General features: G+C 47.2%; 2 protein-coding genes across 3 annotated transcripts in view; both read right to left on the minus strand.

The window, feature by feature from the left end:
* LOC112402955 (guanine nucleotide-binding protein G(s) subunit alpha isoforms XLas-like) overlaps positions 1-13,438 on the minus strand; it is a 52,852-nt gene that overhangs the window by 37,499 nt on the left and 1,915 nt on the right. Inside the window, exon 2 of the mRNA XM_024750183.1 lies at positions 12,874-13,435. Coding sequence (XP_024605951.1) covers positions 12,874-13,435 — 562 coding nt within the window. The remainder of the gene's footprint in view (positions 1-12,873; positions 13,436-13,438) is intronic.
* Positions 1-13,438, minus strand: part of LOC112402987 (neuroendocrine secretory protein 55-like) — a 55,901-nt gene that overhangs the window by 27,330 nt on the left and 15,133 nt on the right. The gene's annotated exons all lie outside the window — the stretch shown is intronic.

A 13,438-nucleotide genomic window follows, 5' to 3' on the forward strand; every position in this document is an offset into this window, starting at 1 on the left:
AATGAACAGACCAAAGCCCCCTGTTCCCCCAAAGCACAGAATGGCAGGATTGGTGTTAAAACTAAACTCCCAGGAACCCAGCACAGGATGAGACCGCAACCTGAGACATCCCCTGAAACCTGGGGCTTTTTTCCATAGGGCTTTCCTACATTTCATCTAGAAAATTCTAAGTGATCCCACTTCCTGCGAGCATCCCAGCCATTCTGAGCTCTCTGCTGACCTCTGGTGGGGGAGGAGCTCTACTGGCCCAGAAAAGGTGTTAGAAACTGGGCAGCGCACCTGCCCTGCTTTCCCAGGGACCCCAGCATCCAGAGGAACCCCCTTCCCCGGGGTGGGGGGGCTTTGTTAACCAACCTCGTCCAAGGTTCAGGGCTATAGGTTGGAAGGTGTGAGAAGGAAAAAGGTCAGAAAAGCTTTAAAGGAGCCCCAGGTGATTAGGAGCTTAAGAGAAGCATGTTGGAATAAAGTTTGTTGACTTAAAGAAGAGGATTTTTTACTAGCAGGGCGGGGGAAGCTTTTGCCCGAAGTTAATATATTTTATTCAGTCCCTTTGATTTTGTTCAACTATAAAAGAGGGAGGGAAGAGAATGTATCTAAGAACAGTATATGGAGGGTAAGTTTCGTTGGAAAGGAATAAACTCCCATGACGGGACTTGGTAGGTCCTGGCATGGTAAGTTCACGTGGCCCTTCTCAAATAGATGACCTCATGATTTTACAGCTGCTGCAGGGAGGGGAGGTGAGGTGGGGGGAAGAAACGGCAAGGATGCCTGTTCTCTTCGGAACCAAGGAACTCGGCCCCAGACACCATCAGATCTCACCTCCCCTCCACTGGAACTTGGCCTAAACAAGACAGAAGTGACCTTCCCCCAAGTCCAGGGTTGGGCCTGAGATGGAGGGTGCGGGTCCCATCTTTAGACGGAGAAGACTCTTGAATGAGTGCTCAGCGGGTTTGCAGCCCTGAGAGGTAGAGAAGGGTTGTAAAGGGGAGAAAATTAAAACTAGCTCTGAAATCTGAGACCCTCAAAAACCCAATGATGCTCCCACGAATGAAAAAACCATAAGGATTTACTCTCAGCCAGTATCTTCTCTATAAGACAGCACCGAGCATTCACCCCAAAGTCTACTCTCTCATTTCCCTGAATCTTCCCATACTGTCTCAAATGCTAACTCCTCCAGGAAGGCTCCCTGGGTTTCCCTGCTGGAAAAAAGGACCTCAATCCACCTCTGAATTTCTTTTCTAGCCCTTGATTGGGGTGAGAAAGAATGTCCCACTCTCCTCTGCATCCTGCAGAGATTCTCCCAGGGATGGGTTTTCAGAAATTATTAATTATGTGCCAAAGGGCAAAAGATAGGCCTAAAATTGCCTGTACAAGCTGCCATTTTGAAAAGGATACTTTAAGAAAGAGAGAGAGTGTGTGTGGCGGAGCAGGGGGGTGGTTTGGCATACCAGTTCTACTACAACTTTTAATAAGAGAGTTAAAGAACTTTTAAAGTGAGAAGGACATCTCTCTCATTTTTCAGATGAGAAAAACTGGGTCCCAGAAGATAAAGCAATTTGCCCAAAGGTCTCAGAAACTGGTTCCCAGAAGACCTAGGGCACACACACGGCCTAGGAATTTAGAGGTCATTGTGATAGTGTGTGTTCCTGCACTGGCTAGGGTCTAATAGAGCCACTAGTTAAAAGGGACAGGATTGGGACTTCCCTGGTGGCGCAGTGGATAAGACTGCGCTTCCAATGCAGGGAGCCTAGGTTCCATCCTTGGTCAGGGAACTAGATCCCACATGCATGCTGCAACTAAGAGTTCTTGTGCCACAACTAAGGAGCTGGCGAGCCGCAACTAAGGAGCCCATCTGCTGCAACTAAGACCTGGTGCAACCAACCAAATAAATAAATATTTAAAAGATAAATAAAAGGGACAGGGTTTGACCTCAGATATCAATTGTTCAACTGGAACACCTTTAAAACTATCCCTGGGCCTTGAGGGCGGGAGCTGTGTCCCTGGGAAAGAGGATTAGGGGAGGGGCCGTGGAATTCTGCCTTAGGTGAATTTTGAAAAGCCAGGCTCTCAATAGTAAAAGCCGAGCGCCATCTGCCAGCCAGTTCTGAGCAGCCTTGCTTTATTTTATTGTCTCTACTTCTCAGCCCTAAGTCGTTGGTGTTCTCGTCTCTTTCCCTTTAAAAAAAAAAAAAAAAAAGGTATTTCTTGCTCAGAAACCCCCTTAAAATAAGAATCTTATTCTTAAAAAAAAATCGCAAGAGAGAGAGAAAAAAAAAGGGAAAGCAAGGAAAAAATGAGGGAATCTCTTAAGAGGCTGATTTCTGCTCCCCCATTTCTGAGCTGTGCGGACCTCTGGGGAGAATGGGACAGAGCACCCCGCTTTCTCCATCAAAGGCAGCCCTGGTGGTCTGTCTCCTGACCCTTTCTTTCTGGCAGGATGAAAGATCAGTGCCCAGCTTGGAGCCTGCCTTAATATCAGAAGTCAGACCCTATCTCTGGGGAGTCAAGGTTCTAGGGCCAGAAAGAAAGAGAGAAGTGAGGCCTCTGCCGTCTGGCAACTTAAGTCTCAGGATAAGATTTCTGCAAGGGTTTTGGATTTGTCCCTTGGGTCATCACCTCTTTCTACATAAAGGTGAACACAGAGAGATCCCCCCTGTCTTTCTGTTGGATGGCCCACCAAACTTAAGCCCCTATCTTGACCATGGCAGAATCATCATAACTTGTCGGTACTTTTAAGAGTCCAATTTTGGGGCTTCCCCGGTGGCGCAGTGGTTGAGAGTCCACCTGCCGATGCAGGGGACACGGGTTCGTGTACCGGTCCGGGAAGATCCCACATGCCGCGGAGCGGCTGGGCCAGTGAGCCATGGCCGCTGAGCCTGCGCGTCCGGAGCCTGTGCTCCGCAGCGGGAGAGGCCACAAAAGTGAGAGGCCCGCGGACCGGGGGGGAAAAAAAAAAAAAAAGCGTCAAACTCTGGCTTTTTCTGGATGTCACCTGGCAAATTCATGGAATCCGTGAATAGAGCAGTTCAATCAACCAAGGTTCCGGAAATGAGAGCCCGCTAACATTTACCCAGTGTGCTCTTTCCACGATCCTGGGCCCCTCTGCCCGCCCCCTCTACAATCAAGGCAACGTGGGGAGACAGCGAAGGATGATAACAAGCTCACCCCATCCCAACCGCCCAAGGATAAAGATTCCTGATAGCGCTCCAGAGTGACCGGATCCCATCGGGAAAAGGCCCAAAGACTTGCATTTGGAAAGGGCGACCCTCCATCAAGTGTCCATCTTAAAATCAGCCCTGGCCGTTTGTTTGCAAAACAAAATGATCTAATACGCTTCCCTTTTAGCAGCTAAGAAGGAAGAAATGAAATCACCTAAGTGTTGAATTATAAATAGCTATTATTTTCTGGCAATCCAACTTTTAAAAATTTTCCCCTAACGTCTGGCATTTGTTTTTGGGTTCTGCCTGGAGCCTTCTAAGCATTCCCTTGGAAAGATGCTGCACTTGGTCCCAGGCAAAAACTCAAAATCAACATTCAAAAAACATGCCTTGGGTAGTTCTGAGGATTCTGCAATAAGATCATCTTAGTTAGGGGGCACTTCACTTAACTAAACTTGAAACCTATTAAAATAAATGATATTTTAAATTTAACATGTCCAATATATAATTGATCAAACTACCAATCAGTTTCCACCCTTTACCCTAAAGTAATCTTAACAGTAAAAGCAGAAGTCCAAGTTCATATAGGTGTCTGGAGTGGAGAGTGGGGTTTTTGTTTTCTGCTTTCCCTTCTAGACTTTGCAATTAACTTAAAGGCCACACATTCCAAATTCTCTAAGGAAAAAGAAAAAAAAACTTAAAAAAAAAAAGTTAAATCTCTGATGAATCTGTAATAACTGTATTGGAAGATCAGAAGGGAGCAAAAATATAAGTGTTTTAGGCTCAAAATATAATAAAGAAGCGATAAAGTCTCCTTCCATAAGGGATACTTGGGGGAGAGACTCATTAGGTGCAAGCTGGGGGCCTAGACCACTATTTAAAAGCAAAATGATTTATTCAGCTATACTTCATTAAAAAATTTTGTAAAAAATAAAATTAAAAAATGATGTATTCCTGTTGTGATTATTCCAAGATATTGGTTATAGAATCTGCCCTAGGATGAGGGGGTGGGCAGGGTGCATCTACCATCTTATCAAAAACCAAGTGCAACTCTCTTGATCAGGAAATGTCCCTAGGTTCTTATTCCTGTTGGCACAGGTATGTTTTATTCCTAAAAGATCTCATTTTACCTTCCTCAGTACATTCAGAGGCATTCCTTCCACTGCCCCCTATCCCACCCCTACAGCTTCCTGCCTTGAAATATCAGTTGCTATAGGTTAGGGGGCACCTCCATCCAGTGGGCTGGTTCCCTGTGGTCGTGGGGCTCAGGTGACCCCCAGGGCCCACGCCCATGGCAGGCGTGTACGCACTGCCAATCACAGGCTCCATTTGCGTTTTGTGGGACACACGCAAGGTGGGTCCCCAGCCATCCCAGAGCTGATATATGACCAGCAGCCATCTGAGTATCAGTGCCGATTATCTTGGCCACCCTCCTCCACGACGCACAGTGAATTAACGTACGCACACCAGACGGGGAGAATTCCCTGCCTGCTGCAGACAAAGGCCCCTAAAGAACCCCTAAGTGGTAGATGTGATCATTTAAGGGTTAAAGTCTATGTAAGCCCCGATTTATCCTGGCCCATTGATTAGCTACGGGACCGACTTGGTTAATCAGAGTCTTAGACCGATTCGTTATTTCCACCCTTTTCTATTCTATTTAGGGTCAGCTGGTGACTTTTTAGGTCACCTTCTTTTCAGAGATTTTTGGAAATTAGTTCTACCCTGGAATGTAGGCTCACCAACACTGGCATAAACCTTTCTGACTGGTTATTAGTAACTGAAGCCAACAGCCTTTTCTCTGAAGATAATTTTTTATTTTAAGGTGTTCACGTTCTGACCTGTATGATCTCTACCTTCCCCAGGATTTGATGTTGATAATGTTAGGGCAGTGGTTCTCAACTGGGGATGATTTCTGCCCCCCTCCACCCCAGGGGATACTTGGCAACGACTACAGGAAGTTTTGGTTGTCACACTGCGTATGTGGTGGTGCCTGGTGGGGTGGGCTGTGGCTGTGTGTGTGTGTGTGTTACTGGCGTCAAGTGGGTAGAGGTCAGAGAGGCTGCTAACACCCTACATCGCACAGGATGGTCCCCATGGCAACAGAACGCCTATGGAAGACCCCTTTGTTAGACAGAGCCCCCTGAAAATGCTAATATCCCAGCACAGAGCCAGCAGGGAGAAGTCAGAGCTTAAACATAAAAGGCTAGGTCTGAGTAAAGCTCTGGGGCCTGTTAAATCCAGGCTTTGGCCTGGGGTGGGGTGGGAGGGTGCAGCTGGAGTGGGACCCCCCTCTGTCTCTGCTGGCTCTTCCCTTCCCCTCTCATTTTCACTATAGATGTGACACCTTTCTTCTGCCTGTGCCATCTCACCACCTAGTGGCCACCTGAAATATCAACTCACCTTCACCATCTCTGCGCCATTCTAGATTCAGTCATTAAAAAATCCACATTGGGGGGAGGCAGTGGGTGGAAGGACCCCGAACGATGTATATGATTTTATTAATAAGTTAATTAAGCATCTTGTAGGCCTAACAGACCTATATAGAGAACAGCTATAAAGAATTAAGATGAACACTTTCTGTGATTTCAGCAGCCCACAAAGGCCAAAAACCTTAGGAGTTACCTTATATAACCACAGAGAAGCAAGTAGCATCTACTTAAAAGGGGGTGTCCAAGTGGCCCCAGCAATTTAAGTAGCTATATACTTCCTAAGTAACACTGCCTATTCTCCACAGATTGGTTTTTCTTTTTCAAAGGTAACCATCAGCTACTTTTACAGCTAAAGAAACAGGCCTAGGCATGTGGTCCCCAAGATCAGCAGGGTGCTGGGATGGACACTAGCTGAGACGTAGGACCTTGTTCCTATTTCCCTGGGTTGAGCCCTGGCAAGCAGCCCTTCTTGGCCCTGGACTCCATCACAATGCCTGATTTTAATTTCTGTGCCTCACCTTACGAATTATTCTTTCTTTGCAAAAATCCCACAGCTGCAAACTTACCTGAACGGAGGTTCCCTATAAAAAAAGCCTCCAAGGTCATTTGCAAATTAGCAATCAGTTTGAGGCAAGGCAAAACTGTTCAAATAGGAAAGAGGAGAGAGGTACTCTGGTCTTTGGATTGAGGGGGAGAGTCAAGAGCTGGACAAATCGAGTTCTTTTTCCCTCAGAAGAATCGACGCTCCGTGATGACACGGAGCTCGTGAAAGCTCGACTGTGCCACTCCTTCAGAAGTGGGTATGAGAGATCTTCCTTCCCATTATCAACTCATTAAAGGAAGTTTAAGGTACGTACTCTGTCCCACACACCAAGTATGTGTGACAACTTCAGAAACATTGACTGACTCATAATAAATTCGGGATCCGATAACAATTTCTACCTTTATACCTCTCTCCTCGCCCCAAATTGAATCATTAAGAAACATTTAGTAAGATCTAATGTTCAAGTTCTGTGGGCAGAACTCCAGGAGTCGAAATGCTCGGGAATTCTCCTGAGGTTTAACAAATTACTCTGCAATGCAACGTGGGATTTTCCTTCTAAGTAAGGACGGCAGAGGCGCACGCCCTTGATTTTCATTGCTGTGTCACAGATCGGTTACCTAACATCCTTCTCTATTACAGCCCCCAGTTGCTGTCTGGGTAAAACTACTCCAGTAATTCTGATTGGAGGGGGCTACACCTCTCAAGCGTTTGCTGTCTGAGAACAGAGCATCCCATATCTCAACTGAGCGTGTGATGATCAACAGGAAAATTCAAACATGGTTTTTTTTTATGTGTATGTTGTTCCCTACCTCGTTCTTGGAGGTCTCCTCATCTTCCATTCCCAGTGGCTGGCCTTCGTCACCATCTGGCTGTCGGGAAGGAAAACTAGAGACAATCTTTTTTTTTTTTTTGCATGTGTAATAAGCACAGAGCAATCCGTGCTCAGGACCCCGGGCTCAACCATAGTATCCGGTTGGTTTATAGATAGGAGCTAATAAAAAGAGGGGGAGTGGCAGAGGGGGCTGTGGGCTCCGAGAGGGAGGTAGGCGGCACTTTCTCAGGACAGGTAAAAAGTAAGTTCCCGCCTCATCCTGTTGCGCACCTAACAGTGACCCCACACGATCATAAATTTGGCAAAGAGTCGTCAGTCTACGGCTTGGGTTGACCCTTATTTATAAAACGTGTACAAAGTGTACTCTGAAACGTCGAGACAGAAAGACAGGATGGGTGCCTGGGACTTTTAGAACTTTAGGTCTCATGGGGAATGCAGAAAACAAAAAAAACAACCAGGGACTTCCCTGGCGGTCCAGTGGTTAAGACTCCACACTTCCAATGCAAGGAGCATGGGTTCGATCCCTGGTCGGGGAACTAAGATCCCATATACCACATGGTATGCCAAGAAAATATTAAACAAACAAACAGAAAACATCAAAAACAAAAAAACAAACCCTCACTTGGACCAGGGAGAGAGAAGTTCAGGAAGAAAAGTAAATTTCTAAACATAATGGCTACCATTTATCAGACACTTACATGTGCCAGGCCCTGGGTTCAAGGCTTCTCTCAATTTCTAGTATCTGGCCCCCACTTTAGAGGAATTAAGGAAAAGGACACATCTTCCTCTGATTCTTCTGCAAACACCCCTCCCCTCCCTTGGCCTACTCCAATGGCCAGTTTGTATCTGGGGCTTCCCACTAGCCTTCCTCAGTTTTATAAAGGCCACTTTGACTTGCTGACTCGTTAGCAGAATCCCAAAGAGAGAGACTCAGGCCCATCTTTCTCTCACTCCCTGAAGAGATGAGGATCTTATGCCCAGGGTGACCACAGGCCACAACAGGAATCTGATGGGACAAAGACCCTTTCAGTCTAATTCAATGGAATCTGTTGAGGTTGGTGTTAACAGGGCCGGAGTCTGAGTTCCTCTTACTGGGGGGGCCACCAGAGCTGGAGAGGGTTAATTAGAATGGCCTGACTGTTTTAATTGCTGGTGGGAACCCTGTCACAGCAACTGGCCCTGCCCTTTCTGTTTTGAACATTGCTACACTTGCAGAGGAATCCGATTTTGAAATGGACAACTGGCATGTTAATTTCACATTCCATTAGAAACCCTAGGAGGCACAAGGTGGGTTGGGAAGAACCCTGCCTTTGCCACAGGTTAAAGAAACCAAGAAGTGTGGAGACCAGTTTTCATTTGCTATTTACATGCCTCCTAAAAGTCACTTAATGGAGAGGGATTTGGAGGGCCACGGTTTTGCTGGGGTGAGGGGTATGTTTTATTTGGTGGGAAAATTAACTCTATAAAGAAGACACACGGTTGGGATGGAGAATTTCAAATCGAGTCAATTAGGTTACCATCTCTAAAAAAGTTGTTTTTTTTTTTTTTTGCTTAATACCAACCTTCCCCCATAAAAGTCAAAGGTGATTTCCAAGATTAGGTACTGACACTCACTAAGAAGGAATTAGCCCCGACTGAAAGGAAGGAATACTTTTAAGAAATAATCACTATGAAGAATATTGAGTAAGAGTTATTTTAATAGGGTCATTAGATCCAGGCCAGGAGATTCTAAACAGTCTATTAGACTCTAACACTAATAATGGAGGGGCTATGCATAAAAGCAACTGTATTTTTAAATGAGGATGATAATGATTTTTTAGTGGAAACCTGAGTAAAGAAAAAAGCTTTAGACCTTGCTAAAGAACACTTCTGGGGGGTTTTAAAAAGACTTTAAAGAAAACCTGCACTTAAAAAAAGAAGTCCAACAAACAAACAAAGACTGCAGTGTTGGCAGACGAATGACAGCAAATGTGGAAACAAAATATCACCACAGCAGTGACAGGTATCCCAGCAATGAGGAGGCTCACGTTTCACTTACACTCAATGGACATTTATAACCAAGGATCTGTCTGGTTCTGGTTATTATTCAGGAGGCAGAAGACTGCGGGACACCTGTCATCTGACAAGGGATTTTAAGAGCACATAGCGCACTTAACAATAATGCCTCACACTGAAATGACGCTTTATAACTTATTACCACATTTTGGGGGTAAGCACTGAATTAGAAACTTCTGATTCCTTCACTTACCTTGCAGTCTTTGAGCAAAAGTCCCTGACATTTAATCTCTGAGCTTTTGGTTTACTTGCCTATGAAATGGGGTCCCATCACATTTTTACTGCCCAAGGCTGTTGCAAAGGACAAACGTGACTGGAAGAAAGGCTTTTAAAAATACAGTAAAAAAGTGCTATCATTATGTGTAATCATTACTCTTACAGGTTACTAACAATTCTGAAGGCAGTGAGGCTATCCCTCTCAAGCTGGGGGTGGGCGGAATGTACAAAAAGGTGACAAACCCCACTTTTTTTTGCTTAATACCAGTTTTCCATGGTATATGCAATGTAGGCAAATGATAAAAATTAACATAGCTGTATAGAAAGGCTTTTTTTTTTTTTGAGAAAAAATCTATGGAAATTGGATTTTAAAAGGCAAGGAAGAGATTTTTGGCCTGGTAAGCCATGCCCTTCCCACTGCACCAAACAGCTCAGTGGAGGCATTTTGAATACGGAAAAATGGCTGAATTAAAAATAAATAAAAAAGCAAAGCAAAGGGCACTCCAGCAGGATGAGATGGATGCCTCACTGTTGCACCTGGTGGCGTAAATAAATTATCATACAATAGCATTTGCCCGCACAATTTTAATAAATTCAGCAGCTACTAAGAAATTCTAGCCTAGCAGTCCCTTCAATTCTTAACAAAAATGAGGGAATCACCCAAATTAGGTTTCCAAAACATGTTTAAGCCACCGAAATTATTCAGAAAGGCAACAGAAACATGGAAATAAGTCTATTATTGGCTAGTGTTGAGTAAGAAAAAGGCTTCAACTTTTTAGCTATTCTAGAATTTCAGTCATGTTACTGATTGTCTATCTATTTCTAACTATTTATCTACCATTTTCCTTTTTAAGAGTCCCTGTAATGCGGATAAGCTGTTTGGGCAATAAAAATGGAGAGGGTATATACACAGAAACACATACAGTTTTAAAGCAACAGATGAATCTGTATGTCACCAATTATCAAAGGATGGTCACTTGATCTTCCCTTTTCAGTGCTCAGTGTATACGGATGTCTTGTTTTATATGTTAGGATCTAAATGTTAGTGAAAAGGCTTGTCCTAAATGGAAGTGGGTCTTCATCCTGCCTCCTCTCCCCCTCTGCAATCAGTAATTCAGACCCAGCGGGGTGCCTCTCTTGTCACTTTGGCAAAATCAAACCTTGTCAGATTGCAGCCTGGCTCAACAAGCCACACTGCCACAGCAGGCAATCTGGCTTTCTGAATTCAGGTTCACGCTAGACAGGGCCCACGTTTCACTGGACTACACTGAATGCAAACGGGCTTGACCTGGGTGCAGGGCCAGGATGATGGCACGGTGACCCCAGCTAATTTCCTTTACTTAAGGTGAATTTTTCCCCCTGCATATAAAACATGGGTAAGCAAGGGAGACTTCTACTATTCTTAAGGCTCAGCCCCAGACACGGGCTGTTTGCTACAGAGTTGATGCGTGCATAACCTATGGTTTAAGGCTCCAGTCCTGATTTAAGTGGATGGTGCTCCCCAACCCCCAGAATAGGGGATTCAGGCCACGGAGCAAAGGAGACTTTAGTGAAGATCTGCTTGAAAGTTTCATTTCACAAATGAGGCAACTGAGGCCCCGGCATATGAGGGGCACTGGCCAATTAGGGCTCAAGTGCACGCCCTCACTTGGCTCTCCTGTCTGCCCCCAATTATGGCCGCCTCCCCCATCACAGGTTTGCTACCCAGAGCTATGCTTGGGATATTGAAATGGGGCTCTTGTGGCAAAATCAGTTGTCTGCAGGAAAACAGCACGTTGTCATCTGAGGCGCTGTGCCTTTCACGCAGTTGAGGTATCTGAAATGTGAAACTGTCTCCCTCCTGGATGCTTTTGGGGAAATGATGTTGTCTGTATTTCCCTGGGTGGGCATAAATAGAATGACCATCACATGTAAAACTGTGATGCGTAAGAGGCACATATCACAGCAGCAAACAGTGATGCCCGTAGGTCATTCATAGACACCATCACACATTATAAAATATTTAGCAAACAAACATAGCACCGCCTGAAAAGTTGTGATCTTGAAATCCCTTGAGAGGTCTTAGAGAATAAATAAAGAAATTAACATTGTGGAGTTTCACATCTGAAATTTTCACTTAAGCCCCACATTCAGACCTTTGCTAATTGCCGCTTTGATTAGCTGTGGAACGAGAGTCAAGCTGTGGGGGGGAGGAGGGAGGTCCTGGAGAGGGGAGAGGACCCTGAAAGCTGGCATAGGTGAAGGGAGGAGGAGGGGGAAGGCCAGGGCCACCAAAGGTACCCTTCCAATGGGATTATTAACATCTTTTTAATGTTTCTGTATCCCAAGCCCATATGCAGAGGGTCTTACCTTTGAGCCTCTTTGCCCCCAGCTAAAGCTGCTTGAAAGAATTCACATGCAAACATTTACATGTCTCACAGTTTTATCACATTTTGTCCACACACTTAAAATACACTGGAAGCATTTTTAAAAAAGTTTTATTTTAATTGCATTTCAAACACAAGATGGGCATTCCACTCCCAACGCACAAACCCTCTCTCTTTACACCAAGCCCCTCCTACTGTATTCTGTAAAAGGGTAAATGATTGGCTTACCTCAGGCTCTTCCCTAGGAAGAAAAATGATTTCATATTTTTTAAACATGGACAAGCATCCCCCTCCTCCCTCCATCCCCCGCCAGGTGAGCAGAGTGTGTGCAGAATACCGAATTTCTGCGCGCATCCCCGGACGCCCCAGATACCTGAGTGTCTGGTTTTTCAACCGTAAAGGCGGGAGGGTTGGGCGAACGAATGAGAAGTGAGGAAACGCTTAGCGCAAAGGGAGAAAAGAGAGAAAGACAGACAGAAAACAGGTTACGGAGGCCGGCCGGAGGCGGCCCCCTCCCCCCACCCCGCCAGCGGCCCGACATCCTGCCCAGCGTCTCCCGCTACCTTCTCGGGCGTTTTCGCGCCGCCCACTGCAGAGCGCCAGCGCACAGGTACCACCCGAGTGTGCGAACACGTAAAGTTTTTGCCCGCGCAATGGCGCAAAACACAAGACAGCCCGTTCCCCGGTACAAGTACACAGTCGGCGGGTAATTTGGGGGTGCCAGGGGCGGGAATGGAAGAACGCTTGAGCATATCATGCACAGGCGGACACAATATGGACACCAACACACACCAACAACAAGCCGTCTTACTCCAAGCAGCCGTGCCAGGCGAGGCGGGGACGCACCTTCTCCAATGACCCCAACCCACCAACGGCCCCAGCCAGCCTAGCCTGAGCGACCCCGGAGCCCTCCCCTGCAGTTCCTGGCTCACCTGAAGCCCCCGCCTTTCTTGCCGTCCCCCACCCCACGACTCGGCGACGTCTTACGGTCGCTGGCGCTGGTTTGTCCAGCTGGAAACGACCCTCAGTGTTGTACGGCACCACTTTTCTCCCTAAAGGGCATACACTTCGCCACCCAAGCCCACCCGAGGCCCCTCCCGCTCCCGGGGCAAAGTTAGGGCCCCTAGCTGGAACTTTCTGGCTGGTTCTTCCCGCCTTTGCCCAGACCCCCTCCTCCCGCCGCCGGGCCCCAAGCCCCACCAGGCAGCCCTGCCACCCACTCCCGGGGCCCCCGGGCGGCCCTGCTCCCCACGGGCAGAGTCCGCCGCATTACCTAGAAGCAGCAGGCGGTGCGTACACATGTAGCCCATCTTCTCGTTCTTGAGCTGCTTGTCGATGAGTTTGCTGCGTTTCTTCTCTGCGCACTTCTGGGCGCGCTTCTCCACGCTTTCCTTGTGGGTCTGTCTGCGCTTCTCCGCCAGGGCAACCTTCTTGACCTTGGGGCTGAGGGAGCCTCTGGACTGGGGGCTCTCGGATCTGCAGAAGCAGCCTCCGAAGGCCTGAACGAGGAAGTTGCGGAGCAAGTTGCGCTGGGTCTTTCGGTGGCGGCGGTTTCGCCTGGACTGAAACCAGCGGTGGCATCCGAAGGTCCCATCGTCGGATTCGTCTCCGCTGTCGCTGCTGACCGATATTTCGTCGTCGTGGCCGCGGTAGCAGCTGCGCTCAGACCTGCCCCGCCAGGCATATGCGCGAGGAGGCTGCGGAGTAGGCGGATCGGCAGCCTGGATCTCGGGGCTGGGGGGTCTAAGGAAACTGATCTTGGGTCGGGCTCCAGAGGCTGGGGTTGCCCAGGCGGCGGGAGCGGCACGGGGGACAGGGGTGGCCCGGGCGACAGGGGC

This window comes from Neophocaena asiaeorientalis, unplaced genomic scaffold, assembly GCF_003031525.2.
Source record: "Neophocaena asiaeorientalis asiaeorientalis breed wild unplaced genomic scaffold, Neophocaena_asiaeorientalis_V1.1 scaffold606, whole genome shotgun sequence".
NCBI classification, from domain to species: Eukaryota; Metazoa; Chordata; class Mammalia; order Artiodactyla; family Phocoenidae; genus Neophocaena; species Neophocaena asiaeorientalis.